The sequence below is a fragment of the Myotis davidii genome, unplaced genomic scaffold, assembly GCF_000327345.1.
Source record: "Myotis davidii unplaced genomic scaffold, ASM32734v1 scaffold743, whole genome shotgun sequence".
NCBI lineage: Eukaryota > Metazoa > Chordata > Mammalia > Chiroptera > Vespertilionidae > Myotis > Myotis davidii.
The window spans coordinates 1,633,838-1,651,038 of NW_006296221.1; the positions used below are offsets into that span (position 1 = coordinate 1,633,838).

Genomic DNA, 17,201 nt, shown 5'->3' on the forward strand with positions numbered 1-17,201 from the left:
TAGGGAGGGAATAAAACCTCTTAACTGCCAGGCGGGTAATTAATCACTTTAACTGCGAACAATCATGCTTAAGTACATAATCTTTACTCCCTGGAATGGAGATAAGAAACGCCCTACCTTTGGAATAGAGATTGATAGGATTAGAATCAACTGGTATAAATACAGATGCAACAAGACAACAGGACACAGAACTTAGGAGACAGAACTTAGGAGTCAGAACTTAGAGACAGAAGAACTTCGCTCGAGAGAACATGGCAAAAGATCCTGGACTGAACCTGACTATAGAAATTGGCAAGAGAACCTGACTAGAACCTGGTGACTGAACCTGGCTGGAGAACCTAGCAAGAGAACATGGACACAGAACCTGGCTGGAGATCCAAACCAGAACTTCGCTCGAGATCCTGAACAGAACTTGGCTGGAGATCCAGACCAGAACTTGGCTGGAGATCCTGGCTAGAGATCCTGGCTAGGCTGCTGATCAACTGAACGCTGTCTCCGTGTCATTCCTTCTTCGCCGACTCCGTCCACACGTTTGGGGACCCCTGGACCCACTGGGGCTGGACCCCAGCAATGAATAAAAAACTTAAATTATGTTCCCAAGTTTAATGTATCAGTGATAAAACTATGGAACACTTATAGTTAATAACTTTAAGGAAAATACTGAATCAAACTTTCTGCTCAACAGCTGTTAATTACTGTATTTTCTTCTGTGATTCACACAAAAAATATTTAATGCAAAGTTTGTCTTGTCTATTGCAGATTAACTTTATAAAATACTAGAGACCCAGTGCACAAAATTCAGGGGCAGGTCCCTCAGCCTGGCCTGTGCCCTCTTGCAGTCCAGGGGCCCTGGGGGATATCCAACTGCCGAAGGGGCGGGAGGCTCCGGCCACCGCTGCTGCACTCGCCAGCCATGAGCTTCTGGCTGAGCAGCGCTCCCTTTGTGGGAGTGCACTGACTTCAGGTTACGAGCCAGCTTCAGATACCCCACCACTAGTTGGCACAGCGAACATCACAGTGAACGCCACAACATCAGCCCAGCATCACGTGTCTCACTCGTTCACTTTTGATTTGACATACGAGTCATTTGAGTTACGAGCTCCGTCACGGAACGAATTAAACTCATAAGTCAAGGCCCCACTGTATTAAAAAAAGAAGTATGTGCATTTCATATTTACTGAATTAGTGCTGGGAAAGGGGGATATTTATTTATTGGTTGAATCACTTTATTCTTCTAACATTACTTTATTTAAAATTTATTTAATTAAAAAATTTTTTACAATTACAGTTGACATACAATATTATATTAATTTCAGGTGTAGTAACACACTACTTTAAAATGCCTATCAGCAATGAATGACAGTACCAGCTTTGGGTATTAACGTTATAAATTTTTACTAACTTAGTAAGCAAAATCCATACTAACATAATGGTTTACATTTGCATTTATTTGGTTTCTTATAAGACTGAGATTTCCTCATTCCTTAAGTGTATTTGTACTGTCTGTCTGTTTTCTCCATTTATGTTTATGGTTCTTAATGTCTTTCATGCTGATTTCTGAGTTTTTCATATACTATAGAAACCTCATTTTTATCTCAATAGGATCTTGAACTTTGACAATTTTGTTATAAACAATTCACATATGAATCACATCATCCTTCTATGGAATGCGACTGAAAAACATCAGGGACACATCCTTACTTCTATGACTTCTTTAGCCAGATCGCGACAGCAGAACAACTTTGTCTACTCTATTCTCAGTTACCCATTACTGTCTACAACTGATTCATCGTCCATGGTATTATAATGGGTAACCCTGCTTAACCTCTTCTTCATATGCTGTGGTTAAAAGCACAGACTCTTTGGTCAGATGACCTGGTTTCAAACCCTATTAGCAGTGTAACCTTAATAAGTATTTCACCTATCAGAGCCCCAGTTTCTTCGTCTACAAAATGAGAAACATAGTAGTTTCCACATCATAGGCCTTGGTAAGAATAAATGAGATAATGTATGTAAAGTGCTTAACACAGTGCCAGTTAAATAGCATATACTGAAATATTAGGTCTCATTATTTTAATAAACATCAGCTAATATGCTTTAATGTCCCTAATGTTAGGGAATTATGTTTATGTCCAACCAAAATCTCCCTTCCTGTAATCTAATCCATTTCTTCTTTTTCTGTGGAGATGGAAAACAACTGTTCACCATTCTCATTATGTTATCCCTTAATATTATTTATGATACTGTTAGTATATCTGAATCGAAATAAACAAAAGGTTAGGGTAACTGAAAAATATTTAAATTACATACTGTAACTTAATGAACATTCCAAACACTGTGGGGCAATGTCAATTACCACTAATAAAGAAATGACTTCCTATTTAACTACATTCCAAATAGCTAACAATATATATTATCTGTTATTTAATTAATATATATCTGTCAATACTAGTAGAGCTGTGAGTCAACTATCTTTTGTGAGTTTTCTTCTCTCTTGCATTGCTTTGTGTAAGCAAAAAAAATACAATCCGTTTAAATATATATTTCTACTGACTCTCCATTTTTTTATTGCTTCACAATGACACAATAGTCTTTTTTTTTTCATTAAAAGAGAAAAACTTATTTACATAAAATTCAACACAGCACAGTTGTCCAAAACTTCCTGGGCAGCAGTAAGCAGGGCCAGAGAGAGAAAAAAGCCTAGATTTCAGCTCTAAGTTTCATCGAATACAAACAAGGGAGCATAATTATTCATATTTTAAATTATGAAAAATCACTCAACATTACCCTCTTAAAATGAAATTGGCCACAAAGAATTATTCTCTCCACTGAATAAAGCAAACAAAACCAATCAGAAAGCATGCACTTGAAAACTGCTCAAAAGGACATTCATTTAATTTGGCCATTCATTCTCTTTAAATGAGTCAGTTACCAAGTGTGAAACATACTCTACACACAGGAAATGTAATCAAGAGCTGAATAAAGTCAGTTCATGAAATAAACCCAAGAAATCCATTTTTTTATATAACTTTATTTGGATGATAGTTTGCCAAATAGAGTTTCACATCTTTCATGCTAAAATTAGAGCATATAGAAATCCATCTTAGCAAATGTTAACTTCATATCTTGGACCCCTGAAAAGGATATTTACAAGCACATCTACATAGAATGCTGGAGTTGAGGCAGCTCTCTGCAGCCTTGGACAGACTTTCTGTAGGGCAACAAGAAACCAAAGTCAAAGTGCCAACCGCCACTCCATACCCACAGGGAGTTTTTCCTGACTTAACTCTGAGAAACCCGAACCAACCCACACACTCCCTACTGTAAATATAGGCAACAGACTGAATTCGTTCTGGCTACTCCTGTGTTTCAATAGACCAGCTCCCTCTTAACACCCAATGTTGACCTTTTGTAGAACTGACTCAGTAACACAATACGGGATCAAAGAAACTAAGCTAAGATAACCTTAGCACAACAGAGGTTTATAAACATGAAAAAAAGTATTAATGTATTCCATTAGCTATAAAATAACTTTATCCACATCCCCGTTACCTATTCTAACCAAGAGATTTCAACTTCACGCTCAAGAAAGGTTAAACCATAAGATATGGCATTTAAGGCAAAAGAGTTAAGGGGCCATTTAAATCTTTCAAATTAAAAGTAAATCCAAGTAAGGTGAAAGAGTTCTTGAGAATGGTTGCACAATGATGTAAACGTACTTCACTTACCTAACACTACTGAACTGTATATTTAAAATGGTTAATATGACAAATTTTATGCTATGTGTATTCTGTCACAATATTTTATCTTTTTTTTTATACTCAGCCGAAGATATTTTTCCATTGATTTTTAGAGAGAGTGGAAGAGAGAGGGAGAGACAGAGAGAAACATTGATGTGAGAGAAACACACAGATCGGTTGCTTCCTGCATGCGCCTGGACCAGGGCCCAGTCTGGGGAGGAGCCTGCAACCTAGGTACATGCCCTTGACCAGAATCGAACCCAGGACCCTTTGGTCCACAGCCCAACACTCTATCCACTGGCCACACTGGCTAGGGCCACAGTTTGTTTGTTTTTTAAAGTAAATCAGGGCAATAGCAATGAATAATACAAAATGAAATTAAGAAAACAATTTTCAATAGCAACAAAAAGAACAAAATATTTAGGAGTAACTTTAGCAGAGGAAGTGCAAGACTTATATGCTGAAAACTAAAAAATATCATTTAAAGAAATTAAAGAAGACCTAAATAAATGAAAAGACTCTTGTGTTTATGAACTAGAAGACGATTAAGATGGTAATACTCCCCAAATTGATCTACAAATTTAATGCAATCTCTCTAAAAAAAAATCACAGCTGATTTTTTTGTAGAAATTTACAAGCTGATCCTAAAATTCATATAAAATGCAAGGAACCCAAAATAGCAAAAAACAATCTTGAAACAGAATAAAGTTGGAAGACTCACACTTCCTAATTTCAAAACTTACTACAAAACAACAATAATCAAGATTGTGTGGGACTAGCATAAGGATAGACACAGATTAATGGACCAGAATTTAGAGTCCAAAAATAAACCCATGCATTTATGGTCATTTGGTTTTCAATAAGGTACCAAGATAATTCAAGGGGAGAAGAATAATCATTTCAAGAAATGGTGCCAAGGCAACTATGCAAAGAGAATGAAGTTGGATCCCTACCTCACTCCATATAGAAGATTTAACTCAAAATAAATCTAAATATAAGAACTAAAATAAAAAGCTCTAAGAAGGAAACAGGTATAAATATTCATGCCCTTGTATTAGTCAATACTGTCTTAGATATGATATCTAAAACATAAGCAATCAAAGAAAAAAGATAATAACTGGACTTCATCAAAAGTAAAAAGACAGGGTGGAGGGTAGGCAATGGGAGGATAAGGACACATATGTAATACTTCAATCAATAAAAAAAAAGTAAAAAGATAACCCACAGAATAGGAAAAACTATTTGCAAATCATATATCTGATAAGAGTCTAGTATCCAGAATATATTAAGAACTTTTTCAATTCAACAATAAAAAGACAACCAATTAAAAATGAGCAAAGGGCCCTAGCCAGTTTGGCTCAGTGGATAGAGCCTCGGCTGGCAAACTGAAAGGTCCCAGGCTCGATTCCAGTCAAGGGCACATGCCCAGGTTTTGGGCTCAAGCCCCAGTGGGGGACTTGCAGGAGGCAGCTGATCCATGATTCTCACTCATCATGGATGTTTCTATCTCTCTCTCCCTCTTCCTTCCTCTCTGAAATCAATAAAAATATATTTTTAAAAAAATAGGCAAAGGATTGAATAGACATTTCTCCAAATAGAAAAACAACTAGTACATAAGCACATGAAAAGATGCTCAACATCACTAACCATCAACAAAATATAGTTACCTGTGTTTTGGCAGTTTGGCAATTCCTCGATAAGTTAAATACAGAGTTATCATATGACGTAGCAATTCTACGCCTAGGTAGATATAGCCTCAACTGTGTCCCCACAAATACCTATGTTAAAGTCCTAACCCCCAGTACTTCAATTTGTATCTATATTTGGAGGCAGGCCCTTTAAAGAAATGATTAAGTTAAAATGAGGTCCTTAGGGTGGGCCCCAATGAATATGACTGGTGTCCTTACTAGAAGAAGAAATACACACACACAGAGGAAAGACCATTGTGAGGACAGTGAGAAGGCGGCCATCTGCAAGATAAGAAGAGAGGCCTCAGAAGAAATCAAACCCACTGACACTTGATCTTGGACTTCCAGCCTCTAAAACTATGAGAAAATAAGTTTCTGTTGTTTAAACCACCCAACCTACTGTATTCTGTAATGGCAGCCCTAGTAAATTAATACAATAACCAAGAGATATGAAGATATATTCATATAAGAAAATGTCCACAAGTGTTCATAGCAGCATTATTCATAATAACTGAAAAGTGAAAGCAACCCAAATGTCCATCAGCTGATGAATGGATAAACAAAATTTGGTATGTCTATATAATACAGTATTATTCAGCCATAAAGAGGAATGAAGCACTGATCATGCTACAACATGGATGAACCTTGAAAACATTATGCTAAGTGAAAGAAGCCAGACACTAGAGGTCACATATTATATGATTCCATGTATATGAAATCTCAAGAAGAGACAGAAAGTAGACTAGTGATGGCCAAGGGTTAGGGAATGGGGAAATGAAGAGAGACTGCTTATAGGAAAGTGTTTGTTTCAAAGGTGATAGAAATATTCTGGAATTAAACAATGGTGATGATTGTACAACCTTGTGAATAATACTAAAAATGTATGTGAAATATATCTCAATTTTTTAAAAATTTGCCTAAAATACAGCAAGTGGGGGAAAAAGACTTTAAGTTATGATTCTACATTTTAAAAATTTTAAATGGAGCCCGGCCAGTGTGGCTCAGTGACTGAGCATCAACCCATGAACCAAGAGGTCCCCAGTAGATTCCTAGTCAGGGCACATGCCTGGGTTGCGGGCATGATCCCCAGTCTCAAATCCATTTGCCCCAACCTATCAGCAACCATTTGACTCTGAAGCCCTCTGTTTGCTAATCCTTGGCCTTGGGGTCTGTCTATGCCCCAGGTAGCATGCCCTTCATTTAGGCTACGTCCAGTGAAAGACGACAACATGCACATCATCTGTAAAAATATTAAAATATTAAATAAATATTAAGTAATATTTATTTAATATTAAAATATTAAATAAATGCCTTATCACACTTAAAACAGCATGATGAAACAAAGTCCTGGAGGGAGCTCAGAATTATCTTTGAAAACAAGTATATGAGAAGAAATTTCACTCAGTAGGAATTTATCACTAAATTATAAGCCAGACAACGAGGCACATTCATGGACAGAATTTAGGAAGCACACTAGCAAAAAGAGAAATTCCTTTACCAGAAGGAAAAGGGAGGGGTGCGGGGAGGCAGGAGAGGGTAAAGTGGGGAAAAGAAAAAAAAAGGAGAAATTCACAGCCTCTGTTTGAAATATGGAAGATTACATATCGAGTTTATATGACTGAAAAAGTGCCTTATCACCAATTACTACTTCTAAATGTTAACTAGAATTAGAACAGGTAATAAACAATTAAAAAGAGGAAAAACAATTAAAAGCAGAAGACAATGAATGAGAATAAATATTATACTTTGTAAACCTACCGAAAATCAATATCCAATAAAAGGCTTTTAATGTTAGGCTTCTTGTCACCTGATGCTTTCAACCTGATCAGCTCATGCAACCTAAAACAATTAGTGAAAACAAATTTAAAATGAAGTTACAAAGGCCAGAGATAATAAACAAATAAACAAAAAAAAAATGAATATTCTCCTGATATTTCTGATTGTTCACTGAAGAGAATGTGGCAGTTGTAATCAAAGTTTCAGTTTTACAAACATATTTTAAAAGGCAGAACTTCTCTGAAACATAAAAGTCTAAAATTATAAACAGAATTTAAGAACCAAATCAAAAAGAATCTCCTATCATATATCAGAAATCTATAAAGATTTCTCCCAAGTGGATTACAGATTACAAACTCCTTTAGAGGGACCATGCTATATACTTCTTTGTATATTCAAAACTGTATGCTCTACCCTGGAACTTGAGAATTCTTTTCTTACAGTTTAAATAACGGTGCCAGGAAGTTTTTTAAAAACCACATAACCTACCTTGGTGTTCCAACACACAGCACTCTTCTGAACCCAAGGGTAGAAAGTAGGTCTATCAAGAACTGACAGCTCCTATCAGCAAACAAATACTGCGCGTTTGTCTTCTTGTTTTCCAACGGAGAAAGGAGCTGACTGGGCCTTTTTAACTGGATGACAGAAACATCACCCATGACCTGGTGCTCGCGATGCTTCTCCCAGTCATCTGGCAGGAGCAACTGCTGACATCTTTGGCAAAACTTTCTCTGAGACAACGGCAACTCAATGAACTTCAAATACCTTCAAGACACAACACAAGGAATGTATTGTAAGTTTGTTGTTTTCAAGACAATTTATTTTTGCTATTTTTAGTATGCAAAAGTATTATTTCCTAAAGACTACTGCATAAAGAAGCAAAGGTAAGAAAAATCTGTGGAATGTTGGCTAGAATTTATGTCTGGCTGCAACTGCATGCCTACAAAGTGGAAGAGAATCAGCAATTTCATAAGAATTGAGATGCTCCAATTCGGTCACTGAATGAAGATCAATATCCATTTAAAATGTGAACATAATATACTACTCAAACAACTTAGTAGTAATGGAGACTACTATCACGTTTAAATTTATTGACAAATCCATGTGCTCTAACTTTGAAATGTTAAATAGTCTGGCTCAGTATGACAGTCATTTTAAAATGAGAAATTAAGATCATTCTTCAAGCTCTTATGGCATATTTAGCAAGAAGAATTGCCTCCTTAAAGAAAAAATGTTCCTACCAAGTTCCTCTGTTCTTAGCAATACTGATGGAGGCAGTTCTGAGAAACTCATCCCCAAAACAGCAAGCTGATATTTGAAGCTTTAAAAAATATATATTAGAATCCCATCTGAAAGATAGAATCCAATCTTTTAAGCCATTCGAATATCTGATTTCAAAGTCACCACCCTGGCCTTTCTTTCTTTTCTTTTGATTTGGGATGAATAAAGAGAGAGAAAAAACTGCTGACTATGTATATGCTACAGCAGCTATGAAATCAGAGTAAGAAAACAAAAGAAAAATAAATAAGCTTATCGAGGCTCATAGAGGTCAGAAATGTCCAAATCTAAGCATGTCAAATAGTGCACTAAAGGATTCTTCTAGTTTGAGAGAAGTCATACGGTTTCAATTGAACTAAACTCTGGAACTGCACTGGAAAAACTGAACATAATTTAAAATCAAAGTGGGTTTAAAACTTTTTATTTCTAAGCAGTTTCACTTCAAAGCACCCAAGGCAGTGACAAATACATATTCTGAATGGCTACAGCAAGAAATAAGCTTATCATGCCAGTAATTTAAATGTTTCTATTTGTATGATAACCGTTCCTATGACAGCTTTATCCATGACTAGAAAGAAAAAGGACAACCATATTAGAAGAAACTTTTATAATAATTCAAAGAAAGAATGTCAGTAGAGAACAGGGCCCCTAAGACATGAAGTGCAAGTGAAAGACCAGTACATTGCAGCCACGGAAGCAGTGAATTCACTATGTTACCTTTCATTGTTAAATGTTGTGTCAACATTTAGCCATGATACAGTAGCAGAAACCGGATTTACTATTCTGACCTTCAAAAAATGTTTTAAACAGACAAAATACATGAAACCACAGTTTCAATATATTGGACAACTGGCAGCCCAGTGAATAACAGGAGGAAACAAATGAGTAAGTGGTACAACTGCCCAGCTTGCAGTCGTCTCCCATCCTCCATGGGGGATGTGTTCCAAGACCATCCCAATGGATGCATCAAACCCTACATATACTATGTTTTTTTCCTAAATATACATACATATGATAAAGTTTAATTTCCAAATTAGACAGAGTAAGAGATTAACAACAATAACTATAATAAAATACAGCAATTATAATATACTGTAATAAACGTCATATAAATGTGGTCTTTTTCTCTCCTGTAATTTTCGTATTTTCAAATTCTATTCCTGAATCTAGACTTATTAAATTGTCTAGAATCCCCCATCAATGTTAAATAGAAATGGTAAAAGTTGACATCCTTGCTATGTCCCAGTCTTAGGAGGAATGCATTCAATCTTTTGTCAGTATGGTATTAGTTATAGGTTTTTCTTAGATGCCCTTTATCAGGTTATGGAAATTTCCATCTATTCCTAGTTTTCTGAGAATCTTTATCATGAATGAATGTTTGATTCTGGACTTGGAAGAATTCAAGTTATATAGTCCATAACCTGGGTCCCTAACAAAAAGCCTGCTGGACAGCTGTGTGGCAGGTAGAAAGGGCAACTTCCAGACAGGAGCATTTGTGCAAGCCCTCGAATCGGTTTCTCTAAGATGAAACCAATGATTGTGCTACATGTGAATGTTCTGAAAGGTTCAGAAAACCCGCAGAGAGTCTGCAGCTGAATTAGCGATGTGCACATAAATAACTAACAGCGGCTACAACAAAAAATCCAAGACTGTATGAACTCCAAGAAAACAAAAAGCTGTGTGGAAAAGAACTTATTATGATTTCATGGTTTAGCTATGAGCAGCATTTACATGGTTATAATAATACAAATACTAAATTTTGTATCTAACCAAATTCATGGTATAACCATGTAAGACTAAGGTGTGAAAAGATATACATTATAGTGGGGGGCAAGAGGGTGGGGTTGGAGGGGAGAGGGCAGAGAGAGGAGAGAAAGATAAATCCTCATCTTCCACATGAAATAAACAGATAATTCCAAACACTGACAAATCAAGAAGTACAAGGCAAGCATGCTTTGTACTCTACAGACAGAAATGTGCCTTCTAGAAGTAAATTAGCCAGAAGAGCTGAGTAGCTGCTCCTGGGGTGGGGGAAATGCATGGGTGGAAACAAGCGTATTGCTCTTTGTACAACCTCACAGAACAACTTGATTCTCTTGTCACTGATTTCTTTACTGAAATTAAATTCACAAACCACAGAATCACCCTTTTAAAGTGTACGATTCAGTGATGTTTAGAACATTCATGAAGTTGTGCAACCATCACAATTTAATTCCAGAACATTTTTTTTATCACCTCAAAAAGAAATCCCGTCCATACCTATCAGTAGTCACTCCACAATTCCCGCTACCCCTGGCCTCTAAAACCACTAATGTACTATCTTTATAGACTTGTCCATTCTGTACATCTCATATAAATGGAATCATATAATAGACATATATAAAATTTGATTTAAAATATTTATTATTAATAAAAGACATTTACTTAAAAAATAAAAACTGGCCTAGTTGGTGTGGCTCAGTGGTTGAGCATCAACCCATGAACCAAGTGGTCACAAGTTCAATTCCTGGTCAGGGCATATGCGCAGGTTGCGAGCTTGATCCCTAATAGGGGCCATGCAGGAGGCAGCCGATCAATGATTCTCTCTCATCATTGATGTTTCTATCTCTCTCTCCCTCTTTCTTCCTCTCTAAAATCAATAAAAATATATTTTTTAAAAACATAGAGATAACATGATGAATTACAACTGACATAGCCAGGGATTGAACCTGCAACCCAGGTACATGCCCCCCATTTTATTTTCCTTTGGGTAATGTGTTTTATTTAACCCGGTATATCCAAAATATTATTTCAACATATAATCAATATAAACATTATTAATGCGATTACTTATATTTTGTTAATTTCTAATCCAGTCTACAACATCCAGAGTAGCCACACTGCAAATGGCCAGGGGCTTCTGGCCACTGACCTGGATGGTGCAGGTCGAGGCCTCATTTCACTTTTGTGTAAAGACCAAGCCTCTTTGGAATTTTATGTACTTGAATTTTCCAGGAACGCTGCTACTGTGCAAACAGAGGGTTGAGGTTTGACTATACTTTGTTTTTTCCAGGTACATGCCCTTGACCAGGAATCGAACCCACCATCCTTCAGCACTGAGCCAAGCCAGCCAGTGCCCAATCTGTACTTCTTAATCCCTTCATCTTTTTCACCCAATGGCCCAACTCCCCTCCCCTCTGGCAACCATCAGTCAGACACAAGGTTTTTTAACAGCTTGGTAGCAAGAACATGAAACCATGAAGAGTTAAGCATCACTCAGCACCCTTTCCTTATTTATACTTACTACACATACCCCAGGGGGAAAAGAAATTCATTCTGCCACAGGCTCAGCATGATTCAAAAATTGCAGGCTAACATTTTGAAATGTCATTTTTATTGATCTCCATGTGATGTTCCATTTGCCTTTCCTGGAGTAGACAAATAATGTTTATGGCATTTCCCTAATAGCAGACCTTGAAAATCTGAGTTTAAATGAGCTTTGAAAAAAACATAACCAAATAAAATATCAACTAAATAAAACGATCTGAATGTACATAAATTAATACTGATGCTAGCATTAAAATATATCTTCCCTGAGACTTCATAGGTCACAATAAAGGTGCCAACGTACTACATAATAGAATAGCACATTTCAACGCGTAAGAGGCAGCTAAAACCTATAAGGGAAGTCAAATCTCAGGCACAAAATGTAAATCTGTCACCTGAGCACATGAAATACAAAAGACGGCTCAGAGTGAGATTAGGAAAACGAATATCAAGTCCTATTCTGTAGAGCCTAGGAGTCTGTGTAGCACCTCCAGTTCCGTAATCAAAATCAAGTAACAAGGTCAATTTATCTTGCTAGCTACCATCACTGCTTGCTAGCAATTCCAAAAATAAATCAGTCAATGGAAAGCTACTGTTACTCTACAATAACAGATAAAAAGTTTGCTTTACAGAATAGGTATAATGTTTAAATGCATTTTACTACTTTCAAATACAGTGGTTACTTAATCAGATAACATAAATGAGTTGCATAAAGTTAAATTAGAAAGCAATTACAATCTCAAGTAACAAAGCAAGGAAACAAGAACACCTAGATTTTCTTATAGTTTAATTGAATCACAAATGTCCTTATGGGATAACATGAGCAACATGCTTATCAGATAGAAGTGATAAGGCAGAATATAAAACTATGTCTACATTATGACTACAACCTTGTAAAACAAACCTTGGCAGAGGGAAAAAGGCGCGGAGGAAATGTAACCAATCGACCAAGGTGATGGGTGCAGAGGGAGAAACCATGGATGATGTTTTCCTACTTTCTGCATCTTATTCTATTTTATCTCATTATGATATATCTCTAACTCCTCATGTTTTATTCCTTATATCTCCTTAAATTAAAACACGACACATCACATATTAATTACTATCTGCTTTTATATTTAAAAATACAGCCGTTCTAGCCCAGCCAGTGTAACTCAACCGTTAAGCATCAACCCAGGAACCAGGAGGTTGCCGGTTTGATTCCAGGTCAGGGCGCTTGCCCAGGTTGTGCGTTCGATTCCCGGTGGGGGTGAGTGCAGGAGGTAGTGGATCGATGAGGTTCCTCTCATCGATGTTTCTCTCTCTCTCTTTTCCTCTCTATCTAAAAACCAATGATGAAACATATTCAAAAAATAATAAAATAAAATAAAAATACAGCCATTCTAGTAGTATGAACTTGAAGTTACTAACTTCTCTAAACCTCAATTTCTCATCTAAGTAAACTAACTCATCAGGATTAAAAAATATCTCATGTAAAACACCTAGCTCAGTGCCTAGCTCACAGTAGTGCTCAATTTATATCACTTCCCTTCTCAACATTTTTTGTTATTGATTGAATTCTTATAAATTAAGTAGACATCACTGATTAAGTACTTTGGTTAAGAGGCAATCCATTTATCTTTTAAAAAGCCTCCTCCATCAAAGGATTTTGAAATCTACTTAGAAGCTTAGGAAGACATTTTTAATAGATCCCAGTAATCCTTTCCATTTAGCCTGGATAAGACCTCAGAAGCCTTCAAAACAGCAGCCCAGATAACCTGAAGGAGTAGCCATTAGAGTGAAAACCTACTTGTCATCAGCAGCTCGGAACAGGGAATTCTTAGGAGCTTCTCCCAGCACAGAGGAGCACATAAGACAGGGAGAAACTCTTTTCTCGGGTTTGCCAAAGAATTAAATCTATGGCTCAATTCCAGTTCACTCAATAAAACATTTTAACAGTGGAGATATTTAAAAACAGGTGTTTACAGCTTTAAAAAAAAATGGTTTTTTACCAGGAAATCTTCATGGTTTTGTATTTAGCAATGAATTCTTGGTTTTGCTACCAAAAACACAAGCAACAAAAGAAAAATTTGATAAGTTGGACTTTGTCAAAGTTAAAAACTCTTGTGTATCAAAGGACATCATCAAGAAAGTAAAAAAACAATCTAAAGAATTCACATATCACCTAATAAGAGTGAATGTATAAGCATATAAAGAACTTCTGTGACTCAACAACCAAAAGAAAACCATTTTAAAAATTGACAAAAGAATTGAATAGACATTTTTTCTAAGGAAGATAAGCAAATAGCCCCCAAAAAACATATGAAAAGATGACCAACATTAAGAGTATAGGAAAACAAAAAATTAACACCACAATGACACACCACTTCACATTTGCTGGGATGGCTATAATAAAAGACAAAACAAAACAGAAAATAAGTGCTGACAAGGATGTGGAGAAATTGGAACCTTCACATATTGCTGGTGGGAGTGTCAAATGGAAAACAGTTTGGCAGTTCCTCCAAAAACTAAACATAGTATAACCTTACAATCCAGTAGTTCCACTCCTAAGTATATATGCCAAAGACCTGAAAACAGGGATTCAAACAGATATTTATACACCACTGTGCACCAAAGCACTATTTAAAATAGCCAAAATGTGGAAACACCCAAGTGTCCATTGATAGGTGAATAAATAAAGTGTGGTATATACATACAATAAAATACTATATATATAAAAAGCTAATATGCTGTGTCTGTCCGATCAGTCACTATGACTTGAACTGACCACCAGGGGGCAGATGCTCAATGCAGGAGCTGCCCTGATGTGCGCTAGCCATTTAGAGAAACGGAACCACAGACCTGGCACCCACAAAGCAACACGCGGCTTCTCCCAAGTGGGACACAGGCCCTGCCACAACCCCAGAGACAGCCCACCAAATCACTGCCGATGCTGCCAAGACCCATGGTACAAAATGCAGCCCACAGCCCAGCCCAGCCCAGCCCAGAAATGGTCACTGTGGGCGCCGGGTAATGACGTCACATAGCAACGCCTGGCTTCCTCTCCCTAGAGACTAGCCTCCTTACAGTTTCTTCAGCCCAGGAACACAACTTGCTTTATAGCCAGGTGCAAACATTTTACACTTTAACCAAATGTCTGTGAAGCATTTTCCCGTGCCTCATCTCATTTGATCTTCACAGAAGTCCTGGAGTAGGTAGATAGGAAACTTGGTAGAATCCTATTTTCTTTTAGTTAGGTGGAAAATAGAGATTTAGAAAGCTTAGAGAAGATTTAGCAAGCTTAGAAACTTGACTCAACTGAAAAGAAGAAATGGTGGACCTTGAAAATGACTTCAGGTTTTCTCACTGGGCAGAATATAGTCAAACACCATTGCAGTTAAATATTTTTTGTTCTCCCTGCGTGATCTACAATAATAATGTGCTTCGTGTTAACATTTACTGCTGTGTTGCTAACAATTACCTGAAAGAGAAGTTGGGGTGCTTCACTGGGCTGGAAAAAGTTTAGCTAAATCAAAAAGTAGTTCTAATTAAGCAAGTTTATGCTAAGTTGACTCACACATGCACGATACATGTAAAGCTCTCCCTGGTGCCAATTGCACGCATGTGTTTCAATCTGTCATTTTCAATCGTGCATTTGGTTGACACTTCTATTATAGAGAAAGGGCGAATAGTGATATTAAAATATTTATTCTAATTAATTTCCTTTCAATGTGCTCGGATTTGTGCACCAAGCCACTAGTTCAGCTATAAAAAGGATGAAATTCTAACACATGCTACAACATGAATAAGCCTTGACAACATTATGCTAGGTGAAATAAGCCAGACATAAAGGACAAATACTGATGATATCTTCCATTTGAGGAACCTAGAATAGTCAAATTCATGGAGACAAATAGATTAGAGGTGACCAGAGATTGGGGGCAGGGAGAATGGAGTTACTGCTTAACAGTGACAAAGTTTCTATCTGGGGCGATGAAAAGGTTTTGGAAATAGTGGTGATGGTTGCACAACATTATGAATGTAGTAACGCTACTGAATTGGCAAATTTTATGTTACATATATATATTTACCACAATATAAGTAATTAATTAAACTTAAAGGCACAGGTAAAAAACAAACAAACAGGACAATAAAATGACAGCACATCAGTACCTTTGCACACACTGCATTCGGGAGAGAGGAGGCTGGCATCTTCGGTTATGAGCTTCTCGGGCAGCAAGTCTAGCACCTGACAACTGAGAGTACAAAATCCACTTAATGTGCCATCAAACTTGCTACCATGCTGGAGAAAGTGGGATCACATTCTGACATCAAGAAGCCAGAAATTCAAGGAGCTCAAAGTTGTAAACAAGCATTCATTTTAGGGGGGGAGGGAGGGGGGACCACAGCACACCAAAACATTAAACTGGAAAAATTCTAGAGTAGTGTGAAGCAGTAGAGCACAGTGATTAACGCTCATGTGGTGATCTTAGCAGGTCTGCAGAAGAGTCATGTACAAGACCGTTTTCTAAGAAATCCACCAAAGCTGAAAATATTCTACTCAACACTTTCCGAAACTTTAATTGGAGCTGAGTCCAAGGGGACACCCAGCTCATAACTATTTCTTCAAGCGCCTTCATCTGTCATCCAGTAGGTGTATAAAGGATGTTCAGTGCAAATGTTGAAAAGGGGTGTTTTTCTCAAACACTGTTTGGAATGATCGTGATCTAAACTCTTTAGGGGAGAAATCTGTGTTTGCAAACCCAACACCAACACCTCAGACGGTCTTAATGGGAACTAAGTCTTTGAGACAGTCGTTTCAGACATCGGTGAGCCAAGTAAGTTCAGAGTATGAGCCTGTCTTACAAACCACACGGTATCTTCAACTCGTTAAGGATTTACCTCATTCATTCTCAAAGATGTCACATACATCAAAAATTAAAAATATAGACATCCACAAAGTTAATGTACCTTTTCATCTTCCCATTGGAAAAAATTACAATCTTTTCTATCTCGACAGGCCGAGCAGGCATAAAACCTCCGCGTGTCTTCCTTCCCTTGGCTCACCTTTACAAACAACAGCGTGGGACCTAGTTCCAGAACAGGGAAAAAAAAAAAAAAAGTCAAACAACAGTCAGGTACCTCAAGTTCCCGGTTGCCACCGCCCTTCACTACACTTGTTTTCATTTTATGCACGGATTTATCATCATTAAATCCACTACTTTAACAATTTACTTAGGAAATCGTTTTTGAAAACCGGTCTCTCCAGGAATAAAATGCCACTGTCAGCAGAGCTACTGTCCACGTGGCGAACGTCCTGGGCCCTGACACTAGAGCAGTGGTTCTCAACCCTGGCTGCACATTAGAATCACCTGGGAATCGTTTTAAAATCGTGATTTCTGGGCCTCATCCTCCGGAAATCCTGTTTCTTTGT

The 17,201-nt window shown here is 37.2% G+C and overlaps 1 protein-coding gene across 1 annotated transcript in view; it reads right to left on the bottom strand.

Annotated features, from left to right (window-relative positions):
• Positions 1-16,954, bottom strand: part of ZCCHC4 (zinc finger, CCHC domain containing 4) — a 39,681-nt gene extending 22,727 nt beyond the window's left edge. Inside the window, exons 1-4 of the mRNA XM_015568681.1 lie at positions 16,739-16,954; positions 15,941-16,023; positions 7,694-7,969; positions 7,187-7,267 (exon numbers count right to left, since the gene is read on the bottom strand). Coding sequence (XP_015424167.1) covers positions 7,187-7,267; positions 7,694-7,969; positions 15,941-16,023; positions 16,739-16,954 — 656 coding nt within the window. The remainder of the gene's footprint in view (positions 1-7,186; positions 7,268-7,693; positions 7,970-15,940; positions 16,024-16,738) is intronic.
• Between the last annotated feature and the right edge of the window lie 247 nt (positions 16,955-17,201).